At 46.0% G+C, this 21,030-nt stretch overlaps 1 protein-coding gene across 1 annotated transcript in view; it reads left to right on the top strand.

The window, feature by feature from the left end:
- Nucleotides 1-21,030, top strand: part of SMYD3 (SET and MYND domain containing 3) — a 1,332,179-nt gene that overhangs the window by 134,529 nt on the left and 1,176,620 nt on the right. The window contains exon 2 of the mRNA XM_073672800.1: nucleotides 4,130-4,193. Coding sequence (XP_073528901.1) covers nucleotides 4,130-4,193 — 64 coding nt within the window. The remainder of the gene's footprint in view (nucleotides 1-4,129; nucleotides 4,194-21,030) is intronic.

Below are 21,030 nucleotides of genomic sequence, written 5' to 3'. Positions count from 1 at the left end.
CATCTTGCTGTGGCTCAGTGGGGTCACGAAGTTTAAAGCATCTGGCTGTAACTCGGCAGGGTTACGAAAATTGTCATCGCACCCAAACTTGGTTTGCTGTGGCTTGGCGGGGCCACAAAAATTTTTCCCGGAAGAGCGGTGTGAAGTGTCTAGTGTGAATAGTGTACCACGATGGCTGTGAACCGAGCAGCAAATGAAGCTATTGAGCGATTAAAGTGCCGGTTAAAACCCGCAGCCGGTATTTGAGAAACGTCTACAGGACATGGTGCAGGAACGGCAGGAGCTGTTGGCACCGTATAGAATGGCGGCAGTGGACCATTCTGTGAACTCTCCGGGGGCGCGAGTATTGTCCCAGAGTGCCCGGGGAGGTGGTAAGAGATGTTGTGAACTGAGTCCTAAGACTGCTGTGGTTTTTTTTTGTTCAAGTACCCACTTTAGGTGTGGTTGTCCAAAAGGCGGCAGAGTCTCAAAAGGAGGCGGATTTTCAAAAGAGCATGGAGTATAGAAAACCAAAATTTGTTACTGGTTGTGGGTTGGTACCGCCTAAAAATGACAATTTGACTGTTGATAACGGGGTAGCTCCAGTAGAAGGGGTTGATATCAAAGTGGGAGGTGACCTGTTAGTCCACAACACCATGGGGAGTGACACAGACCCCGTAGCTGACGGTGACACTACGAAAGTAGAAAGAGAGTTCAGTCAGGAGGAGCTAGATGAGGGGAGAAAGTCCCCCTCTCATCGTCGACGGCGCAAGGGCCACAAAAAGGTTGCTCCTGTAGTCTTTGCTGCAAGTGAAAATAAAGAAAATGTAGTACTGTGTGCCTTTGTTCCAAGTGTGGATCCACCTTTAGAGGCAGAAGAGGAGGTGACGTTGCCAGTAGCAACCTCCGGTACAGTACTGAGACAGAAGGATCAGGATCTGACAGCCCTGAAAGAGGAGGTGGCCAGTCATGACCAAGAGCTGGAGCCTATCAGGCAGCAGTGTCAGAGTGACATGCAGCAACTATGGGAAAACCTGGAGAACGTGTCCTCAGACCGGCGGAGCCTGGAGTCTGAACGGCAGAAAATATACCAGGTTGTGAGGAACTTACAGCGAGAACTGGAGGAAAGCAGCGAGGAAGTTAACCAATGGAAGGAAATGTTCCAGGAAATTAAGGAGGACCGCCGCAAAACCAAGAAGGAGTATGGTGAACTCAGTGGGGAACTGCAACAAATTAAGAGAGACTATGAGGATCTCCTCAAGGTTAAAGAAAAACTAGAGGATGATAAGGCGGATGCAGACCACATGCACCAAGTGTTTGAGACTATTCTGCAGGACACCCGTGATGAAAATAATGATCTCCGCAGAAAGGCCCTAGGTCTGGAAGCTCAGGTGAAGGAGCTGCAGACGTTCTGTGATAATCTCCAGAGGGCAGAGACGTGCCTTAAGGAAAGAATCAGCAAGATGGAAGCTGAGCGAAAAAAGATGGAGGAGTCTATCGGAGAAGCCACAGACCAGGGCCAGGAGTTGGCCACTGGAGATGGGAGGTTTGAAATAAATACCTCCTCAAATAATACGAGCTCGGATGATTCGGTGGATGTAAGAGCCGAGATCAAGGAGTCGCTACAAGCCCATTTGAAGCAAGAGAAGCTTGAGAGACTGGCTGTTGAGAGCCTAGTGGGCGCATTGGAGACAGAGAGGTCTGAGAGAACTCTACTGTTAAAGGAGCAGTTGAAGCAGGAAGAGCTTCAGAGATTGGCTGCTGAGAGGCGAGTAGCTGAGCTAGAGGAAGAAGTTTTCGGGCTCAAAGGTCGCCTGGCAAAGTATCACTCAGTGAACGAGGCCTCCTTGGAGAAGGAAAAGGGCAAACAAGTTGCACTTACTTGAGAAGGTGGACCTGAGGAGAGCTAAGAAAGTGTTAACAGAAGATAAATATGAACTGGAAGTGGTCAAGATGAAAATTCTTGACTTTGTAGCTGTGAGTCAGCTCAGGGGAAGCATACAGGGTGAAGAAGCTGAAAGTCAGTTGTCCCTGAAACCTGAGCTGGTTGATCGTCTGGAAACCACTGGTGAGACAGAAACATCTTGGTCCAAGTGCCTCATAGATGTACCCGAGGATTTGAGAGGAGAATGCACCCGTGAGTCTGTGCAAGAAGAGTTTAAGAAGGCCGTGGGAGCCTGTAAGGTGTACTTGACCTCAGAAGCTAAACAGCTGGTGGTCCTGTCCACAACCAAAGTCACAGTGAAGAGGGTGGCTATCCTAAGTGACATGCACTGGCGATGTATTCGCACAAAGCGGTTTGTCCGGTTGAAGACGGAACAAGCCATTAGACAACTGGAGCTTATAGAAAAGCTCAAAGTCTGCATGAAGAGGTCATCCGGGTGCCTCATGCTCTGGTAAGAAAGCTCATTGGGAGAAATGGCCGAGCCATGCAGATGATGGTAAAGAAGTCTGGTGTGATGAAAGTAAGCAGTCCACGTGATCGACAGGACTGGATACCAGATGAAGACGGCATGGTGTCATTCTCCGCTGTAGCAACGGAAGAAAGTCTTGCATATATACACATGCTGATGGAGTACCGAGTGACCTACCTGCGAGAGGTAGAACAGTTGAATCTCACTAGACTGCGAGTGGAAAGACAGAATCGCCTGAGCAGCAGAAGATGGCAGCCGTCTAGAAATTGTGAGACCAGACAGAGAAAGGGCCCTTCAAATAATAGAACGGCTACAGTAGAAGTTAGAGACTTTCCAAGAGGTCCTGAGGATAGGGGGCGTGGGTTTAGAGGTAGTGAGACCTCCAGTAACTCAGGTCTGAGTGGCCCATACAAACGACCCAATAGAGTGCGGGACAGTACGGAGTCTAACCGGACCTTAGATACCAGGGCATGTGAGTCACACCGCTGTATGACTGACCGCTGGGAGCTGGGGAGGTCTGACAAGGTTACGACTGACCGCTGGGAGCGGGGAAGGTCTGACAAGGTTACGACCCGGAAATGCGACTTGACGAAGTCAGTGACAATGACAGATGGTAGGTCCCTAAGGAATGGGCTAATGCCGATGACTAATGTTCCAGGGGCTGAGCAGCACAATTGTCAAGTACATGGTCTCTAGGTGAACTGTGGATTATAATGTGATTGAGTATATTATATGTTCAACCCCACAAGTTTGAACAGAGGGGGGGGATATGTAATTCAACGGCTTGCGGCATTACTGTAATGGTCCAGGGTGTGTTCTGGCTGACCATGTACCTCTCCCTCAGGTGACTCATCACATGACTGTCACATCAGCACAGGTCCTGTGCACACAGAAGGACTGATCACATGACTGTGACATCAGCACAGGTCCTGTTTGCACTGAAGGATATATAAATCTTGGTGCTTTTGAGACAGTGTGAAAAAGGCGTGAGGCCTGTTCCCTGTGTGTGGGACACCGTTAGCCTGGTGAAGCCTGGAAGGCAGAGGCTGGATCTCCCCTGTGTTTTGAGATACCAGTAGCCTTTGAAGGTACGTGGCCCGGAGGCCCCATCTGGGAAGCCGTAAAGCCACAGCGGTGGCAGAATCGAGCTGAGAGAGGCAGCTAAAACCCCGCAAAGGTATAACCGCTGCTTGATGTGGACATTTATATTGTTACCTTGCTGAAGGCTGTATCTGGAGCCAAGTGAACATATCTGTCACTGGAAAGGTTCTTGGACATTATATGTGTAATATGTCGGCGTGCCACTGAGCGGTTTATGATAAATAATAAACTGCTGGATTGTGAAAACCCGTAAAGACGTTGCATGTGTGCTTTGATTGACCCGGTGAAGCGAGTGCCCCCCAGCGTGATGAATAGCGCTGCCTTACAGTAGATAAATGTTAACTTCTGTGTTACCAGAGTATGAAAAACTCAAATTGAGAAATTAAAAGAATATGGTCTACACTTTCCACTATGCATCATTAACTTATATTTATTGGTCTCCTTGCATCTGCAGGTGCTTCTACTTTATAATTCACCCAGGCAGCAGAATGATATTTGGTGGTATCTACTGTTCAGCCCCTTAACTAGGAATTATGCAATACTAGAATTCTTTATAATTGTAAGATTTAACTGTTAACACAATGCAAAGGTTATATTATTTCTGATGTAATAATTTTATTTCTATTTGTTTTCAGAAGTGAAAAACTTCAGCGATGCTCCCAATGCAAATTTGCCAGATATTGCAATTCACTCTGCCAGGTAGGTGACTATTTTGATTACGCATTCAGTTTGGGCACATGTGCTATTATTTTATTATGGTATGGATACTGTTAAAAGGGTGGACCAAAAAAAAAGACAAAACTCAACTTGTGAGACCCCTACCAATCAAGTGAACGCATGTTAGTCTTAGCTGCCTGCTATAATGTGCTGTATCGGCCTCCGCATTTAAATGCCATCCTTGCTGACATATCCATTCAATGCTTTGACCCCTTCAATGAATTTCAGTGCAAATTTTAAAATAGTAAAAGTAATTAGTTTCCCCTTCTCAAAATTATTAAAGGCGTTGTCTGATATTAAAGCGGACCATCAGATTTCACAATACAAACTGTATATATTATTAAATAGATCTTTTAGATTTGAAGAAAGTGGCATATTTAGTGTGAAAATCCATGTCAAAGTGGCTGTGTAATACTGTCATTAAGATTATCAATTTATGAGGCCAGCTATAGAATGAAACTGCTCATGAATCCATGTGTATTCACTCTCCAAACATCCAGCCTAACTGCTAGCTGCAGCTTGTACTGAGCAGTGTGAGATCTCCGCAGCAGCATGGACACTAAGAAGCTGTCAATCAATCTAGTGTAACGGAGGCCAGGGTGGTAGTCATGGCGAGGGATGCCGTGTTTTCCCCTTCACTCCTTCCCGCTACAGAAATATAGGGACGTGCTTGTCCCTGGGTGTGTGTGGTGTGCTGTACTCTGGGCTCTTTGTTGTGGGAGTCTTTACTCCCTTTCATACTTGGTTCAGACGGGTGCAGATCCTCTGCGCTTTGAATAAAAGACCACACAGTTCTTTTACAAAAACAAAACAGTCCAATTTACTTCACCAGCACGGCCTTGGAAACGGGATAACAGATACAACACAAGTTGCATTTAACGGCATTCACAGATGGTAAAACAGTCTCAGTCCCCACACAGTGCTCTTCACGGTGTGACTCGGCCCTAGGGGAAACTGCCTCTGGACTTACACGTAGGGAAGCTCCTGCTTCACCCCCCGGCTCCCAATACCCGACTCTAACAGAGACTACCACGCTTTGAGGCTCCCTAGTCTTGGCACGTCCGTTAATGCCTATCAGCTGGAAGAGGCCAGAATCCACAAATTGATCTATAGAGTATGGACTATACTGTAGTGTGCCCGTTGCTGTTAATCCTTCCTGTATTTCACACACACACACCCATCTCTCTTCTTCAGCATGTCTATCCTCCTTGAGCGTTATTCACCAACTGACTAAAACATGGCCGACACCAACTGTCACTAAGGGTGGTTCAAACAAGTTAACCCTAAGTAATATAAAACTGTGACTCAGCTGTCATCTAATGGCCGTCCTATAAATAACACATTTTATATTACACAAATATCCTAAAACTGCTTTAGTGATGAATGGGACTCCTACCACCCCCTCACATGAGGTAGGCAGAAGCTGAGTTAAAGGGAATCTGTCAGTAGGATCAACGCTCCTAAGCCATCTATATGGACATGTGGGAAATAGAAGATTGAATAAAATGATAACTGTGATCTGATTGTTCCAGAGAAATTCATGTTTTTTTATTATCCAAATGGGCTGTTAAGATCTATGGGCCTGACACAGATCTCCCTGAGAATCTGCTTCCATGGTATATTTTTAATGAAAAGGGCCATTACCAATGTGAATCAAGTAATAACTGACACTTTACTCTCAACGCAATCCTCTCTGCACTGAGATCAGGACTAACACAATACAGCCAAGCTAACATAGTACAATAGAAGTGAAGTTTGTCCCATTAAAATCACATTTGCAGCTGCAGTCCTCTCACAGTGCTTCAACTTCCATCTCACAGGAAGCCAGTGTGAGGGAAAGGAAATACAGCAGAGCTGGAAGCTCTGTGTGAACACAACTTCAAATGTGCTTGTTGTGTTTGTAATGAGACAATGTTCAACTCCGCAGTACTGTGTTGGTTGTAATCAGGCACTGTTCTGCAGCAGAGCTGATAGCACTATGAGAGGACAAGTGCTGCTGCAAATGTTTGTATTGAGACAAAGTTCACTGCTGCTTCACTGTGTTAGCTCTGCTGTACTGTTAGTTCAGTTTTTACTGCAGTGCATTGTAATAACAAGGGCAAAGTGTCATTCGTTACTTGGTTCACACAGGTAATGACCCCTTTTATTTAAAATATGGTAGATTCTTATGCAGATCTGTACGTGACTTGTAGTTCTTAACAGCTCATTTATTTTTAGGCTATGTGCCCACGATGCAGAAATGAAGCAGAAAATTTCTGCATCTCCCTGGCAGAAAAAACGCATGCAGATTGTGCATGCGTTTTTCCTGCAGAATACATGCGGATTCACATGCGTATCCACATGCGTTAACGCATGTGTTTCCGCATGCGGACTGACAAGCACTTTCCAGGCGATAGCATCACTTGGAAAGTGCTTGACAACAAAATTAATGAACATGCTGCGGATTTATGAGCGCTGCAGAAGCGCTGCGGAAAAATCCGCAGCATGTGCATTGACATTGCGGAATGCCATTGGGGACCATGGGGTGCGGATTACCATGCGTTTTTGATGCATTTCCGCTGCGGAAATTCCGCAGCGGAAACGTATGAAAAACGCATCGTGTGCACGCAGCCTTAAGAAAAATCTGGATTTCTCTGAAATAAGCCATCAGATTACAGATATCAAGGTGTCATTTTCAACTTTCTATGACCTACATGTCCATTTAGATAACTTATTTGGGTTGATCCTTCTGACAGATTATCTTTTATGAAGGATGTTGGAACCTTTCTGGCATGGATTTCTTAAGTAACCACAGCATCCTTTTGAGGTCATAGATATTAATTTGGTAATGTATGCAGTTTGTATTTTGAAATCTGGTGACAGATCTGTTTACATAGAGCTAATCTCATACACCAGTAGCTAACCCCACCCACACCCCTGGGTGGCTGTTAGAATCTGTTTCTTTGGGACCATTCACCATTTTGTTATGGTTTTCTGGCTGTTGGTCTTTTTCCCCTGGTGTTGGTTTTGACTAAGGTCAGGTGATTGTATCACCCTTTATTACCAAGCACCTGCCTCATAGTCCTTGCCGGACAACAGTGTTAATCCGCGAGAGTTCTGGCTAGGAGGTTTGGTAGTAGTAATTTCTGTGTTTAGTTTTGTGCAGTTCTAGGATCCTCTAGTTCTTTAGTTTCCTGTTAGGAGGTCACCTGTTTGTTTTTTCCCAGTCCGTAGTTCTTTCATGGTCTCCTTCCCCTCTTCCTTTAGGTCTTCTTTTGAGTTTAGACTAGGAAACGTCGGTGGGTCTTTTTGCTAGGAATAGGTTGCCCACTCCACCGTAGGGCTTCAGTCTAGACCTAGTGCAGGGACAGCTTTTCCCCCTTCTGCCCTAGTGTGGAGTTGCAGTTTCATAACAGTGGCGGCTTCCTGTATACACTGTGCAATGTGAACAAGCTGCTACTCAGTGGTGGGGGTGGGTTGCACAGATTAGCCTGACTGGGCTGTGCATGAGCTGTAGTCTGGTAGTGTTATTTTCCTACTTATAAAATGCTAATTACATTGAAACTATATGTCTAATGTGCACACACACATATAAATGTAGAAATGTTTGATATGTATGAACTCTTCTCAAAGAATCTTTTGCTTAGATATGTTATTGGCCTATGTGCTTGTATATGTATTATATATTTAATTAGAATTTCTATAAATGTTTTGCTTATAATCAAGGTCTGTTGGAAAGTTGCATGAACGTGGTTGTGTATAAAAATTATTACGTCGTACTTATATAAATGTTCTGTTGTGCACATTTAAAAAGATGTAGGAACTTGGCGGTATTGTGGAATCAATATTTAACAAATTTGTGATTGATCGGCAAAATTGCATTGTTCTGCTGCAGTGTTTTTAAAAGTAAAGGGACATGTTAGTGTAGATGATTGTGGTATACATGAATTTTTCACACCTTGATCATTAATTTGATATGATTTATTGTATGTTACCTCTGCTGAGTTTTAGGCATAAATGTATGTTCTAACACTTTTTATTAAATAGTTGTGGTTTGTCACAAAATTACATGCAAGTTCATATGTAGATACATGCCTAAGTGGTATGTATGGACTCTGCACTTATTCTTAACAGGTAGTAGGTATCTAATTTTCTATTTAGGTCAGACTTTTAGCCACTTATAAAAAAAAAAGATGCAAATATTTTTATGAAAAATTTTACTTTTATGCAAAATTGAATGAAAGTCTCTCTGTGTATAAAGTTCTGAGTAACATTTTAACAATGTGCCAGGTGTCTACTTTCTGAAAATGTATGGGTTTGGTGGTTTAATTATATTCTAGTATAAGTTTTATTCTAATTTAGGTGTTATTTTCAAAATGCTAAAAAAAATTAAATACTGGCAGAACAAGGGTTATAAAAAATTATAGAAGGAAAGTATTGTATCACCACAATAAAAACATCAATATTGCGGTACATACAACTGTGTTTGTTTGTTTTTTTAGAGATGGTCCATTCCAACAAATGCCTTAGAAATTGCTTAAAAAAAATTTATATTAATTTCTATTGCAAAAGCAATTTGCTGTTCATAAATTCTGTGTTTTCAGCACTTTTTTACGCTTTAGGTTTTGAAAAAGTCTGGCGGAAAGTAAAAGTGCAACACCGTTTTATGAAGTGGCTTCTGATGGAATTCACTTCAAACTAGACACAATCAAATCAAAAGGCTGCAAATAAACTTGTGTACAGAGCAAATGCCATGATTTCTATAAAATAGATGTCCTCACCTTGAGAATATATGTGTCCCAGACTCAAAAACCCAATCATCTGGTTTTCTTCTATAAAAAAATAAAAATAAAAATCTGTCAGCAGGTTTTTCCTATTTAATCTGAGAGTATCATAGTGTAGGTGTAGAGAGTCTGATTCCAAACAGGGCTGTGGAGTCAGAGTCATGGAGTCGGAGTATAAGCTTGTGTCCATTTTGGTGTTGTGGAGTCGGAGTTGGGAGTCAGGGAAATTGAGGAGGCGGAGGTTTGGCTTACCGACTCCACAGCCCTGATTCCAAGAATGTGTCACTTGCATAACAGATTGCTACTGTTTCAATAAAATAATTTTATCAGCAGGAGATTATCAGCGCATGACTAGGTGTCTCATGCCAGACAGTCAAGTTAATCTGTGTAACTGTAGCACCCTGAGGATTCGGCTGCTACAGGGGTATTGCACCTCAAACCAGAGGTGTGATATTCCACTCCCGGGTAAGGATGGAGTGTGGAACTGAGCTCGGTAGGCTGCATGCACTACACACATTCCATTTCCGGGGAACAGACCAACGGTACTCCCACTTAGAAATGTGCAGGTACGACCGAGTCTGTTCCTGGCTGGAGTGGGAGGGGGGTGGTACATCCCAAGTAGTGTAGGGGCAGATAGGGGGAGCAGCCTGGGTAAAGATAGGAGCTCATTGGGTGCTGGTCGCCTGAGCTCACACATAGAGGGTGTATATAAGGTGGGCACCATCAGAGAACAGGGTCAGTCAGCCACAGTCAGTCAGGCTGTGAGTCTTTGCAGAGAAGTCAGAGGAAGAGGAGCAGAGCAGCCCCAGAGAGAGAGAGAGGAGAAAGAAAGAAAGACCCAGAGGGGGAAACAGAAAAGGAACTCTGAGAACCCAAAGTCCATCAGCGGGTGAAGAGTTGGCAATTGGGTACCGGATCCCAAGCTGGTGGGGGCAAAAGCACACCCTAGCCAGAGACCGGAGGCCGTGGGCAGTGTCTGCCACGGCCACCCACCACATCCACCCCGAAGGCATACCACGTGGAGGGTCAGGGAACCCAAGGCCAAGGGTCTCCCAACAGAAGGCCCGAGGGAGCTGGACCTGGGTGGATCACTAGTGGGGACGGCCAGAGGAAAGGACAGAAGGAGGGCTCAGGGTCACGCTCCGGACTTGCTTGGGGGTTGGCTGGATCCAGGACCTGGTGGACGCAGCACGGCTCGGGTGGTCACTTGAAGCTGGAGTGACCGGAACATCAGCAGTGAGTAAATACCCTAAACTGCACAACCCGACTCTGTCTTCATTAACATCTATGCTGCACCACCACAACCCCCATCCTCTGCACCTGACCCCCTGAGGCTATACCCCACCCGTTGGGGGTTATACCATCAAAAGCTGCACCTACACCATCAGCCTCAGCGGACCCTGCTGCAGCGGCGGCCATAGTGACCGCAATACAACGGGTGGCGTAGTCGACATTAAGAACTTAATAACATCTGTAGGACTGCCACATACAACTGAGTTTGACACCCTGGGCACGGACCGGGTCACAGCCACTCGGAAGACTACAACTCCCATCTGATCCGGCTCCGGATATTCCCCTAAAGAATATGGCCCAGGGGGCGCGTCATAACCCTGCCCCCACCACGTATTGGCAGCTTGCTGACACTGTACATTGTACACAGGAAGCTGCCAATCAAGGGCATGTAGGGTTATACACAGCTCAGCCATTCATAGCACTGCTACATCTACAGCATAGAAAATATGGAATTATTTCAAAACTGCACCTGGAATCAGGCTCTGCCCCTACATCTTGCTGCTCTCTGATTCCATAGCAAAAACCCACAGATTCTCTTTAAACTTTTTTGACTCGTACATTCAAGTTGGATTTGCCATCAATCGTGTATCAGCATCTTCCATGTGATTGTAGCGTTCTGGTTACCAGAAGTATATTAAAAAGTTGTGATTCAAGTTCATTTAAGGCGTAGAATCATATTTCAATCCATTACTTGTATTTGTAAACTTTTATTACGATTTTAGCTTCATTTTTTCACTTTATCCAGTGTTTTGTATGGATGGCTCTGGAGTGCAATACTGAACATAAGGAAATTCACTTATAAATCCATGTGGATGTTAATAAATAACTTAAATGGAGTCGAATGAAAAGTTTCAGAATTCTACTACAGCACTTTTAATGCACATATAAATCTGCACAAAGTTACAAGTAGACAGATCACTTAAGCATATAATCTATTTGCCATTTTATTCCAGACTGCTACAGAATGCCATCTGCTTTTTGCACAGGCAGAAGTAAAGCAGTCAATAAATATTAGAGTCAGAGGCGTAGCTAGGGTTTTGGTTCAGGGGGGCGAAACTTCTGAGTTGGCCCCTAACCAGGTAACCCTGATTACACCTATAGTGGCGCACCCAGATAGTGGATGTAGAAGAACCTCAGCAGATGACCGTGATGTTACTGAAAATAATCTCTATACAAAGACCAACACCGATATTACTGTCATATGGTGACCATATACTGATAGATGCCAGTCCTGCAGAACATATGAGATTACAGCACAGTTATATATGGTGACTTACAGCTGAAGTTCTTTCTGATTAAATTGTTCACTTTTCTCATCTTTTCCATCTGACCAAGACCGACACGACGACTTCTCCAGCCAGGACTCAGAGTCTCAGGTCAGCAGAGATCACAACAAAGACACATTTAACTCCTTACATTTCAGGCATCGTTCTCATCTATTCCCAACCTGCAGAAATGCCTCATCCTGCTGATACCCCAATACTGAGCCTCTGTTGCTGTACGTGTCCCTATTACTGCACCTGCTGTGCGCCCTCTAGATGGTAAAACAAACCTCTAGAATATAGAAATGCCGTGTGCAAGTGCCCTAGAAAACAGTGCCCACATTTTGCCCCCTAGAAAGTAATAATGCCCTCTGTGTGCCCCTCTGACAGTCATAATAACCTGAGTTCCCCTATAAGTGCCCACTTAACATTTAATAATGTCCTGAGTCTCCCCCATGTACAGCTCCCCTATACACAGTATGATGCTCTCTTATACACAGTATAATGCCCCCTCACTGTATAGTACCCCCCACACACAGTATACTGCCTCCTTAGTAGCCCTCAAACTGATGCCTCCAACACTGAATGATGACCTCCACACTGTACAAAGACACCACATTATCTGCAACACTGTATGACCCATACTGTAATCCCCACAATGTATAAATAGCCTAAATATACTATAATGCACCAGATAGTCCTCAATATAGTATAATACACTCCTCATAGGCAGACTCTATATAGTATAATGTACCCCTATAGGCAGAGTCTGTAGTATAATTCCCCCATAGGCAGAGTCTGTAGTGTAATGCACCCCCATAGGCAGAGTCTGTAGTGTAATGCACCCCTATAGGCAGAGTCTGTAGTATAATACACCCCCATAGGCAGAGTCTGTAGTATAATGCACCCCTATAGATAGTCTATGATGTCCTTGATGCATCCCCATAGGAAAAAAAATAAACACAACACTCACCTCTCCTCCTCGTTCCCCCGCTGCTCCGAGCACCCTCACATCTTCAGAACAGCGGGCGCCAAGTAATGACATCAATGTCTGCGTCAGTGAAGTCAGACGCAAAGGGGCACTAATGGGAGATGGAGCGTCGCGCTCCCTCTCCTATCACTGAACTTGTGGTGACGGGCGGGGTGCCCAATGCTGGCATAGGGGGGCCCCCGTCCTCCTGCTCAAGGGCCTCATAGCGCCCATACAGTTACCACTCCCTCTGCCCTCCCCTGGTAGCTATGCTACTGATTAAAGTACAAAAATGTCAGACTGGAGATGGGATGCAAATTCTTGGTATGCTAGCAAAAAAATTCTATGTTCTGCTACCAACTACAACCCGGACATTCCTATTAAAACCTCATTCAGGCATCCATTCTCACATATGTGTTCTATTTGTGATTTTCATGGATCCAACGCATACCCATTATATTCTATGGTGTTGTTCACATGTTTGTGTTTTTTGCAGACTGATCAGTCAACAAAATAAAAACCAAGGCATGTCTGTTTTTAATCTGAGTCTTGAATCAAACTCATCATTGCAAGTTTTGGGGTCCATGAATAAGCACTGACATCGTACATTGCCATCTGTGTGAAATTTGTGTGGTGTCCATTTTTAATATTGCAATGGTTAGGAGAAACCTTACCATAGATTTATTTTTTTCATACAAGAAAATCACTGAAGAATCAGATCATTCTTTGCACACCAGAAAAATCATTGATGTATGATGCCTAGGTGCACGCTCAGGGGTGCTCTACATAAATGACAGACCCCTCTGGCACTGCCAATCTCTCCAAAAAGACAAAATTGCCACAACACTGGAGAACTAACTGGCAGTCATGGTGGGTCAATGTTTATGGCCATCTTAATAAACACATTTTAAAATATTTACCTACATTTACCTTGGTAGTAACACAGATTGAATTTTGACATACAGCAATGTATACGCCGTCAACTGCTGCAACCCATTTGCTAGAATCACAGAAGATTTTCCAGGACTTTATTTTTGCCTGTCCACCGCCCCCTCTCCTTTGCACCACATCTATGCGTGCATCCTACAGCCGTTGAGCGCTGGTTAGTGACGCACATCACTAATCAGCATCCAGTTGTTTGTTTTTTTTTGTCTGTAAGAAAAGAAAAAAAAAGATTTCATTTAGATTAGTTTATAGGACTAAATTGGGAACAGTAACAATATACTGCAGTAATCCGCTTCTGCCATAGTATGTTTTACTGAATAAAGTCAGGGTTAGTATCAGATAGAAAACCGTAAAAAAAAATAATAATAAAAACAATTTTTTAGATTAGTTGATGAGTTGAGATTTGGGACAGTAAAAATATACCATAATAATCAGCGTCTACTACAGTATTGTTTACTGAATTTAGTCAGGATTAGTGCCAAATTGCAATGCGTAAAAAAAAGAATCACATCCATGCGTGCTTCCTGCAGCTGTCGAGCACTGATCAGCGACACTCATCACTGATCGGCATCTGGTTCTTGTTGTTTTTTTTATAAAATGTTGATTAGTTGATAGGACTAGATTAGGGACAGTAAAAATATACCGTAATAATCAGCGTCCACTACAGTATTTTTTACTGAGGGTTCGTGTCAGATAGCCATGCGGAAAAAGAGAATCACATCCATCCGTGCATCCTACAGCTGTCAAGCGTTGATCGGTGACCCATATCACTGATCGGCCTCTGGTTGTTGTTTTTTTTGGTGTGAAAAAAGAATAAAAAAATTTAGATTAGTTGATAGGTTTAATATACAAAGGGAAGAACGTCACTCCTTGTGTATAAGGTGCACGGATAGAGTCCCAATCCTTATAATACAAAAATTATGGAATCTGGCACTCAATTGGAGACTTTATTGAAATCAAGGTATAGTGTATAATAATTTTTGACATTTCGTTCTTTATGACCTTCTTCAGAATTTATACTGAAAAAATAAAGAAATTTCCAAGTTCAGAACACTATAAACCAAACAAAGTTTATGACAAAATATAAAAAAAAAAAAACACGACAAACAGGAGACCGCTCCATCAAATTAACATAGGTGCACAGACCTATCCATATAGACATCAAAGAGCATTATGACAAATATCATAATTACCTAGTGATCTATACATCTATGTGTAGAGCTTAGATTCCGGGTGATCAAAAATTCAAATACCAGCCTGTCAAAGAAAAAGAGAATGTATGAGATACATTGAATCAGTGCGCAAATGTCCCCATAGGTCATACCTATTATCAACAGGATATCTTGTCATTCCAATGTAGACAAGATCAGTAGAGAAGGAAAAAGGGATATAATAGAAATAAAAGGCAGTGGAGGCAGCCCACGTCAGTTGGATAATTTCTTAGTAGTTCCGATCCATAAATACCGTGGGGAAAATAAGTATTTGATGCAAAACCAGCAGTGTAAGTTTTCCCACCTACAAAGAATGGAGAGGTCTGTAATTTTTATTGTAAGTACGCTTTACCTGCGAGAGACAGAATCTTAAAAAAAATTCCAGAAAATCACATTGTATGATTTTTACATAATTAATTAGCATTTTATTGCATAAAATAGGTATTTGATATAATAGAAAAACAGAACTTAATATTTGGTACAGAAACCTTTGCTTGCAATTACTGAGGTCAGACGTTTCCGCTAGCTCTTGACCAAGTTTGCACGCACTGCAGCAGGGATTTTGGCCCACTACTTCATACAGATCTTCTCCAGATCTTTCAGGTTTCGGAGCTGTTGCAGGGCAACATTGAGTTTCAGCTCCTCCAAAAGATTTTTCCCTTCCCCCATGACAGCACACCTGAGAGAGGATCCGCCCTTCAAGGACAGGAAACCATCTGAAATAAAAGGGCGGCCCCCCTCGCTTTAGTTGGTTTCCTGTCCTTGATAGGAAGCCTCATGGAATATCAGGCGGCTGCCATAGGAAGAACGCTTACCTAGGCCTGTCCTGGCTCTGGAAGAGCGGGCTGTAGTCCGTGGCGCCGGCCTTCAGGTGCTGGATGAGCCATCCGAAGGTTCCCCGGGGACCTGTCGCATGTGCTGGCGCAGGCGGTGCAGAGGTCCTGGACTTCCGGACACCGCCACGCCGCCCTCCCCCGGCCGCCCTTGTGACCGGTCACGTGCCTCTGACGTCGCGGTGCGGGGCACGCTGGGTAGGGGCGTGCCCTGATGACGTTGGGGGTGGCGCCGTAAAAAAGATGGCGGCGCCCTGCATAATGCCGGCCGGCATCACGAAAGCGCTGGCGACGGTTGCAGGAGGTGGATGGCGGTTAGGGGGAGGGGTTTGGATACCGGATGGAGACCGCAGGGACCAGCAGGTGGTGACCTCATCCAGTCTCCCATAAAAGGGAGCACCTGAGGTCAGGAGGTTGCTCATCAACATGTCGGACATGGAGCAACAGCAGCTGTCGCCACAGCCACAGTCACCACCACCTGCATCGCTGTAGCGTCGGCGTCCCTGCCTCCTGCTAGGCAGGGACGCTGTTCCCCTCACCTCTCCGCTCCGTGCCCGGCGTCTTCCTCCCGCTCTGCTGGCAGCGCGCGCTGCTTCCCGGCTACTGTGCTTAGGGCGCGCACGCGCTCCCCCTCTCTTAAAGGGGTCGCGCGCGCCGTCCTAAGGAGTCCCCGGCCAATGGCCGGAGGACCTCACCATATATAAGGCACCTCCTCCAAAATGGAGGTGCCCGAGCAATGTTGTTGCATAGCCTATCACTCTGCTTCAGCCCTCAGGTCCCGTTACCAGATACCTGCCAGTTACCTGCCAGAATCCTGCTTGATACCTGCCTGTTACTTGTCTATCTACTTGCATTCCTGCGGTCCGACAGTCTGCCTACCAGCCCTGCCAGTCTGTCTATGGATCTGATTGCCCGCTCACCAGGGAGCACTCATCTGCTACCTGCCTGCTAGCCTACCTGGAGGCTCTGCCGTCACGTGCTGTGACCACCTGCCTGTCCAGAGACTCTTACCCGCTCACCTGGGAGCGCTCATCTGCTACCTGCCTGCTAGCCTACCTGGAGGCTCTGCCGTCACGTTCTGTGACCACCTGCCTGTCCAGAGACTCTTACCCGCTCACCTGGGAGCGTCCGCCTGCTACCTGCCTGCTAGCCTACCTGGAGGCTCTGCCGTCACGTGCTGTGACCACCTGCCTGTCCAGAGACTCTTACTCGCTCACCTGGGAGCGTCCGCCTGCTACCTGCCTGCTAGCCTACCTGGAGGCTCTGCCGTCACCTGCTGTGACCACCTGCCTGTCCAGAGACTCTTGCCCGCTCACCTGGGAGCGTCCACCTGCTACCTGCCTGCTAGTCTACCTGGAGGCTTAGCCATCACTTGCTGTGACCACCTGCCTGTCCAGAGACTCTTGCCCGCTCACCTGGGAGCGTCCACCTGCTACCCGCCTGCTAGCCTATCTGGAGGCTTAGCCGTCACTTGCCGTGACCACCCGCCTGTCAAGAGACTGTTCCCGTCACTTGCCGTGACCTCCTGCCCTTCTACCCAGAGACTGTCCCCGTCACTTGCCGTGACCTCCTGCCCTTCTACCCAGAGACTGTCCCCGTCACTTGCCGTGACTACCTGCCCGCCTACCCTGGGAGCCATCCGCTTCCTTACAAGGACTGCCCCTTTGTATCGTTGCTCAGAGGTTCCACCTCCCAGACCCGTTACAATCGCCATCTTCATCTGCTCACCGGTCCAGAGGGTCCAGTAGGAGGAGCAGTGGTGGTCCGAGTCAGAGGGGTAAAGCATCTCAGGACTCCTCTGTCTCCAGGAAGGATGCGTCGCGTATCCTGAAAAAAACTCCAATTCCGGTATCTGCAATGGCGGGGTGAGTGATCTTCGTGAATGTCACTATATATATTGCTAACGGGCCGTACTGTGTGTTTAAATCACCAGGAGGAACCCAGGAAGGCAACCGCCAAGAAGCGGAACAGAGAATGCGCTATTTGCAAGTGCCCTCTTGCGATAGACTGGCAGAAGGAGCTCTGCGCGGACTGCGTTCAAAAAACCATATGTGAGAGAACCCCGGATTTTGCAGCTAGCCTCAGATCGGTCATCAGATCGGAGGTAGAGGGCTCCCTTAAAGCACTCCTGAAGAAAAGGAAAAAAATAATTTCTGATCTTTCCCCTGACTCTGGTTCCTCCGTGTTGTCGAAGGGACAGGGCCATAGTGGGTCCTCATCCTCCTCCTCTTCAGACAGCGATAGGGAGGGGAGACCGTGTTTTCCAGTAGAAGACACAGACAAATTGGTGAAGGCCGTCAGGACCACTATGGGGTTGAAAGAAGATAAGCCCATTAAGTCCCTAGAGGATATCATGTTTGCGGGGTTGGAGGAAAAGAAAAAACGTACCTTCCCAGTGAATGCTAGAGTCCAGGCTCTCATTAAAAGAGAATGGAAGAAGCCTGAGAAAGTGGGGGCCTTGCCTTCATCTTCAAAGAGAAGGTATCCCTTTGATCTAAAAGACTCGGAGGTCTGGGACAAGGTGCCGAGAATCGACGCGGCAGTCTCTAGGTCTTCAAAAAGATCGGCACTTCCTCTTGAGGATTTGGGGGTGCTTAGAGACCCCTTAGACAAGAAGGCCGATTCCTTTTTAAAACATGCCTGGGAATCCTCAGCAGGGGGTCTTAAGCCGGCCATTGCTGGAACATGTACAGCTCGTTCCCTTAGGGTATGGTTACGGCAGCTGGAAGATCAGCTAAAAAATAAAAAGGCCTCAAGGGAGAAAATATTAAACAGTCTCCCCCTGCTACATGGTGCAGCTGCCTTCCTAGCAGATACCTCCGCTGACTCAGTGAAACTGGCAGCTAGGTCGGCTGGGTTATCGAACGCGGCTAGACGAGCTCTGTGGCTTAAAGGATGCCCTGGGGACTTGCAATCAAATGCTAGACTGTGCTCTATCCCCTGTGACGGGCAATTTCTTTTTGGAAAAAAATTGGACGAGGTCCTTGAAAGAGCAAGTGACAGAAAGGGTAGATTCCCTGGGGTTTCGGCGGATGCCCGGAAAACCTATTTTCGGAGGGGAAAATTTAGTAAAGGTCGCCCCCTGGGAGAAAAAAGGTAATGGGTCTTTAAGAACAGAAAAGAGTCTGGTTACATGTTCAGCAGTTCCTCCGCTGCCCCCAAGAAACCTCCACAATGACGCCAGGCCACAGGTGGGAGGAAGACTGTCCTTTTTTCTTCGTGCCTGGGAAAAAATTTCCTCCAGTCCCTGGGTCCTCGACATAGTGAGGGAAGGACTAAAGATTCAATTCCTTCAATGGCCAGGCGGTTCATTTTTGATAACTCCGGTGAGAAAATCCCCAGAAGAACAGCGGTCCCTGGAATCGGAGATTTTGAGCCTAGTGGACAAGCAGGTACTATGCGAGGTGCCGGACTGTCAAAAAGGAAGGGGATTTTATTCCCCTCTCTTTTTGATAAGAAAACCGGACGGGTCGTTCAGGACTATTATAAATTTAAAGGGCCTCAACCGGTTTGTCAGCAACAGTACGTTCAAAATGGAGTCAATAAACTCTACAATAAAGCTTCTTTCCCACAAATGTTTCATGGCAGTGATAGATCTCAAAGACGCATACTATCACTTCCCGATTTTCCCAGGTCATCAACAGTATCTGAGAGTTGCTCTTTACATTCAGGGGAGCCTCAGACACTTCCAGTTCCAAGCTCTTCCCTTCAGGTTGTCAATTGCTCCAAGGGTATTTACCAAGCAGATAGCAGAGGTAACAGCCTTTCTCCGTATCCAGATTACAATCATAATACCCTATCTAGACGACTTCCTTATAGTGGGGGATTCAGAGGAACACTGCGTTTCACATCTGAATCAGGTCATAGCGGTCTTGCAGAGCTTGGGCTGGATGATCAATGGCAAGAAATCAAGACTAGAACCCTCAAGGATTCAGGCCTTTTTGGGGTTTACACTAAATTCAGAGTGTCAGACTTGTCTTCTACCCGACAGCAAGATAGACAAAGTCACGAATGTGGTGTTGGCAGCCATACACACTCCAGTTATGTCCCGAAGGGAGGCTATGTCCCTGTTGGGAACCCTAACGTCTTGCATTCCGGCGGTCAAGTGGGCCCAATTTCACACAGGAAACCTTCAGTGGGAAATCTTGTCAGCACAAAAGTTGTTAAAAGGGCATTTAAACGGAAAGGTTCATCTCTCCTTGCAAACCAGGAACTCCCTCTTGTGGTGGACAAGCAGGTCAAATTTGTCTCTGGGGGGTCCAGTGGGACACGCCGGTACAAGATATCATCACAACCGATGCTAGCAACTCGGGCTGTGGCGCTCACCTGAAAGATCATATGATTCAAGGCCCTTGGTCGTTCTGGGAAAAAAAGGGGTCAAATTTAAGAGAGCTATGAGCGGTGAGGAATGCTTTAGAAGGCTTCCTCCCTTTACTCCAGGGTCGCCATGTCCGGGTTATGTCAGACAAAAGAACCACTGTGGCCTACATAAACCACCAGGGGGGAACAAGATCTTATTTTCATCTGGAGGCAGTAAGCAGGCTTTTTCAAGTAGCAGAAAAAATCTCCTCTCTCTCACGGCGCTACACATACGGGGCATAGACAACATGAAAGAAGACTTTCTAAGCCGCAACAAGTTGAGGCAAGGGGAATGGGCCCTGAACCCCACTGTGTTCCATCAGATAGTACAGCTGTGGTGTCTACCAGAGATAGATCTGTTCTCCGACCAAGACAACAGGAAGGTGGAGAAATCTGTAAGGCCGCTACATGGTAGTCACCATCTACCTTTTTCAAACACTACCGTTTGGATCTATCCTGCCTGTCTGACTTGACCTTTGGTAGAAGGGTGCTACAGGCGGTGGTCCCTCCCTAAGGTTTCTTTCTCCAAAATTCTCTCAGGTGTGCTGTCATGGGGGAAGGGAAAACACCAAGGTTACTTACTGGTAGCTGGTTTTTCCAGAGCCCATGACAGCACCCATATATTCCCCTCCCTTTTCTCTCACCCTCGGGTGTACACGTGTGTTGGGTGCTATTTGATATGGTTTTGGATTTTGTTTATAACTCCTGTTTTGCGGAGGTCCTCTCAATGCTCTGTAACCAACTGAAGTGAGGGAGAGGTGCCGCCCTTTTATTTCAGATGGTTTCCTGTCCTTGAAGGGCGGATCCTCTCTCAGGTGTGCTGTCATGGGCTCTGGAAAAACCGGCTACCGGTAAGTAACCTTGGTGTTTCTATTGGGTTCAGGTCTGGAGACTGGTTAGGCCACTCCAGGACCATGAAATGCGTCTTACGGAGCCACTCCTTAGTTGCCTTGGCTGTCTGTTTTGGATCATTGTCATGCTGGAAGACCCAGCCACGAACCATCTTCAATTCTCTTACTGAGGGAATGAGGTTGTTGGCTGAAATCTCACGATACATGACCCCATACATCCTCCCTTTAAAACAGTGTAGTCATCCTGTCCCTTTTGCAGAAAAGCACCCCCAAAATATGTTTCCCCCACCATGCTTCACGGTTGGGACAGTGTTCTTAGGGTTCTACTCATC

Source organism: Phyllobates terribilis, unplaced genomic scaffold (genome assembly GCF_046119375.1).
Source record: "Phyllobates terribilis strain yellow unplaced genomic scaffold, ASM4611937v1 Scaffold_3__8_contigs__length_932513732, whole genome shotgun sequence".
NCBI classification, from domain to species: domain Eukaryota; kingdom Metazoa; phylum Chordata; class Amphibia; order Anura; family Dendrobatidae; genus Phyllobates; species Phyllobates terribilis.
This window is presented reverse-complemented; position numbering and strand designations above follow the sequence as displayed.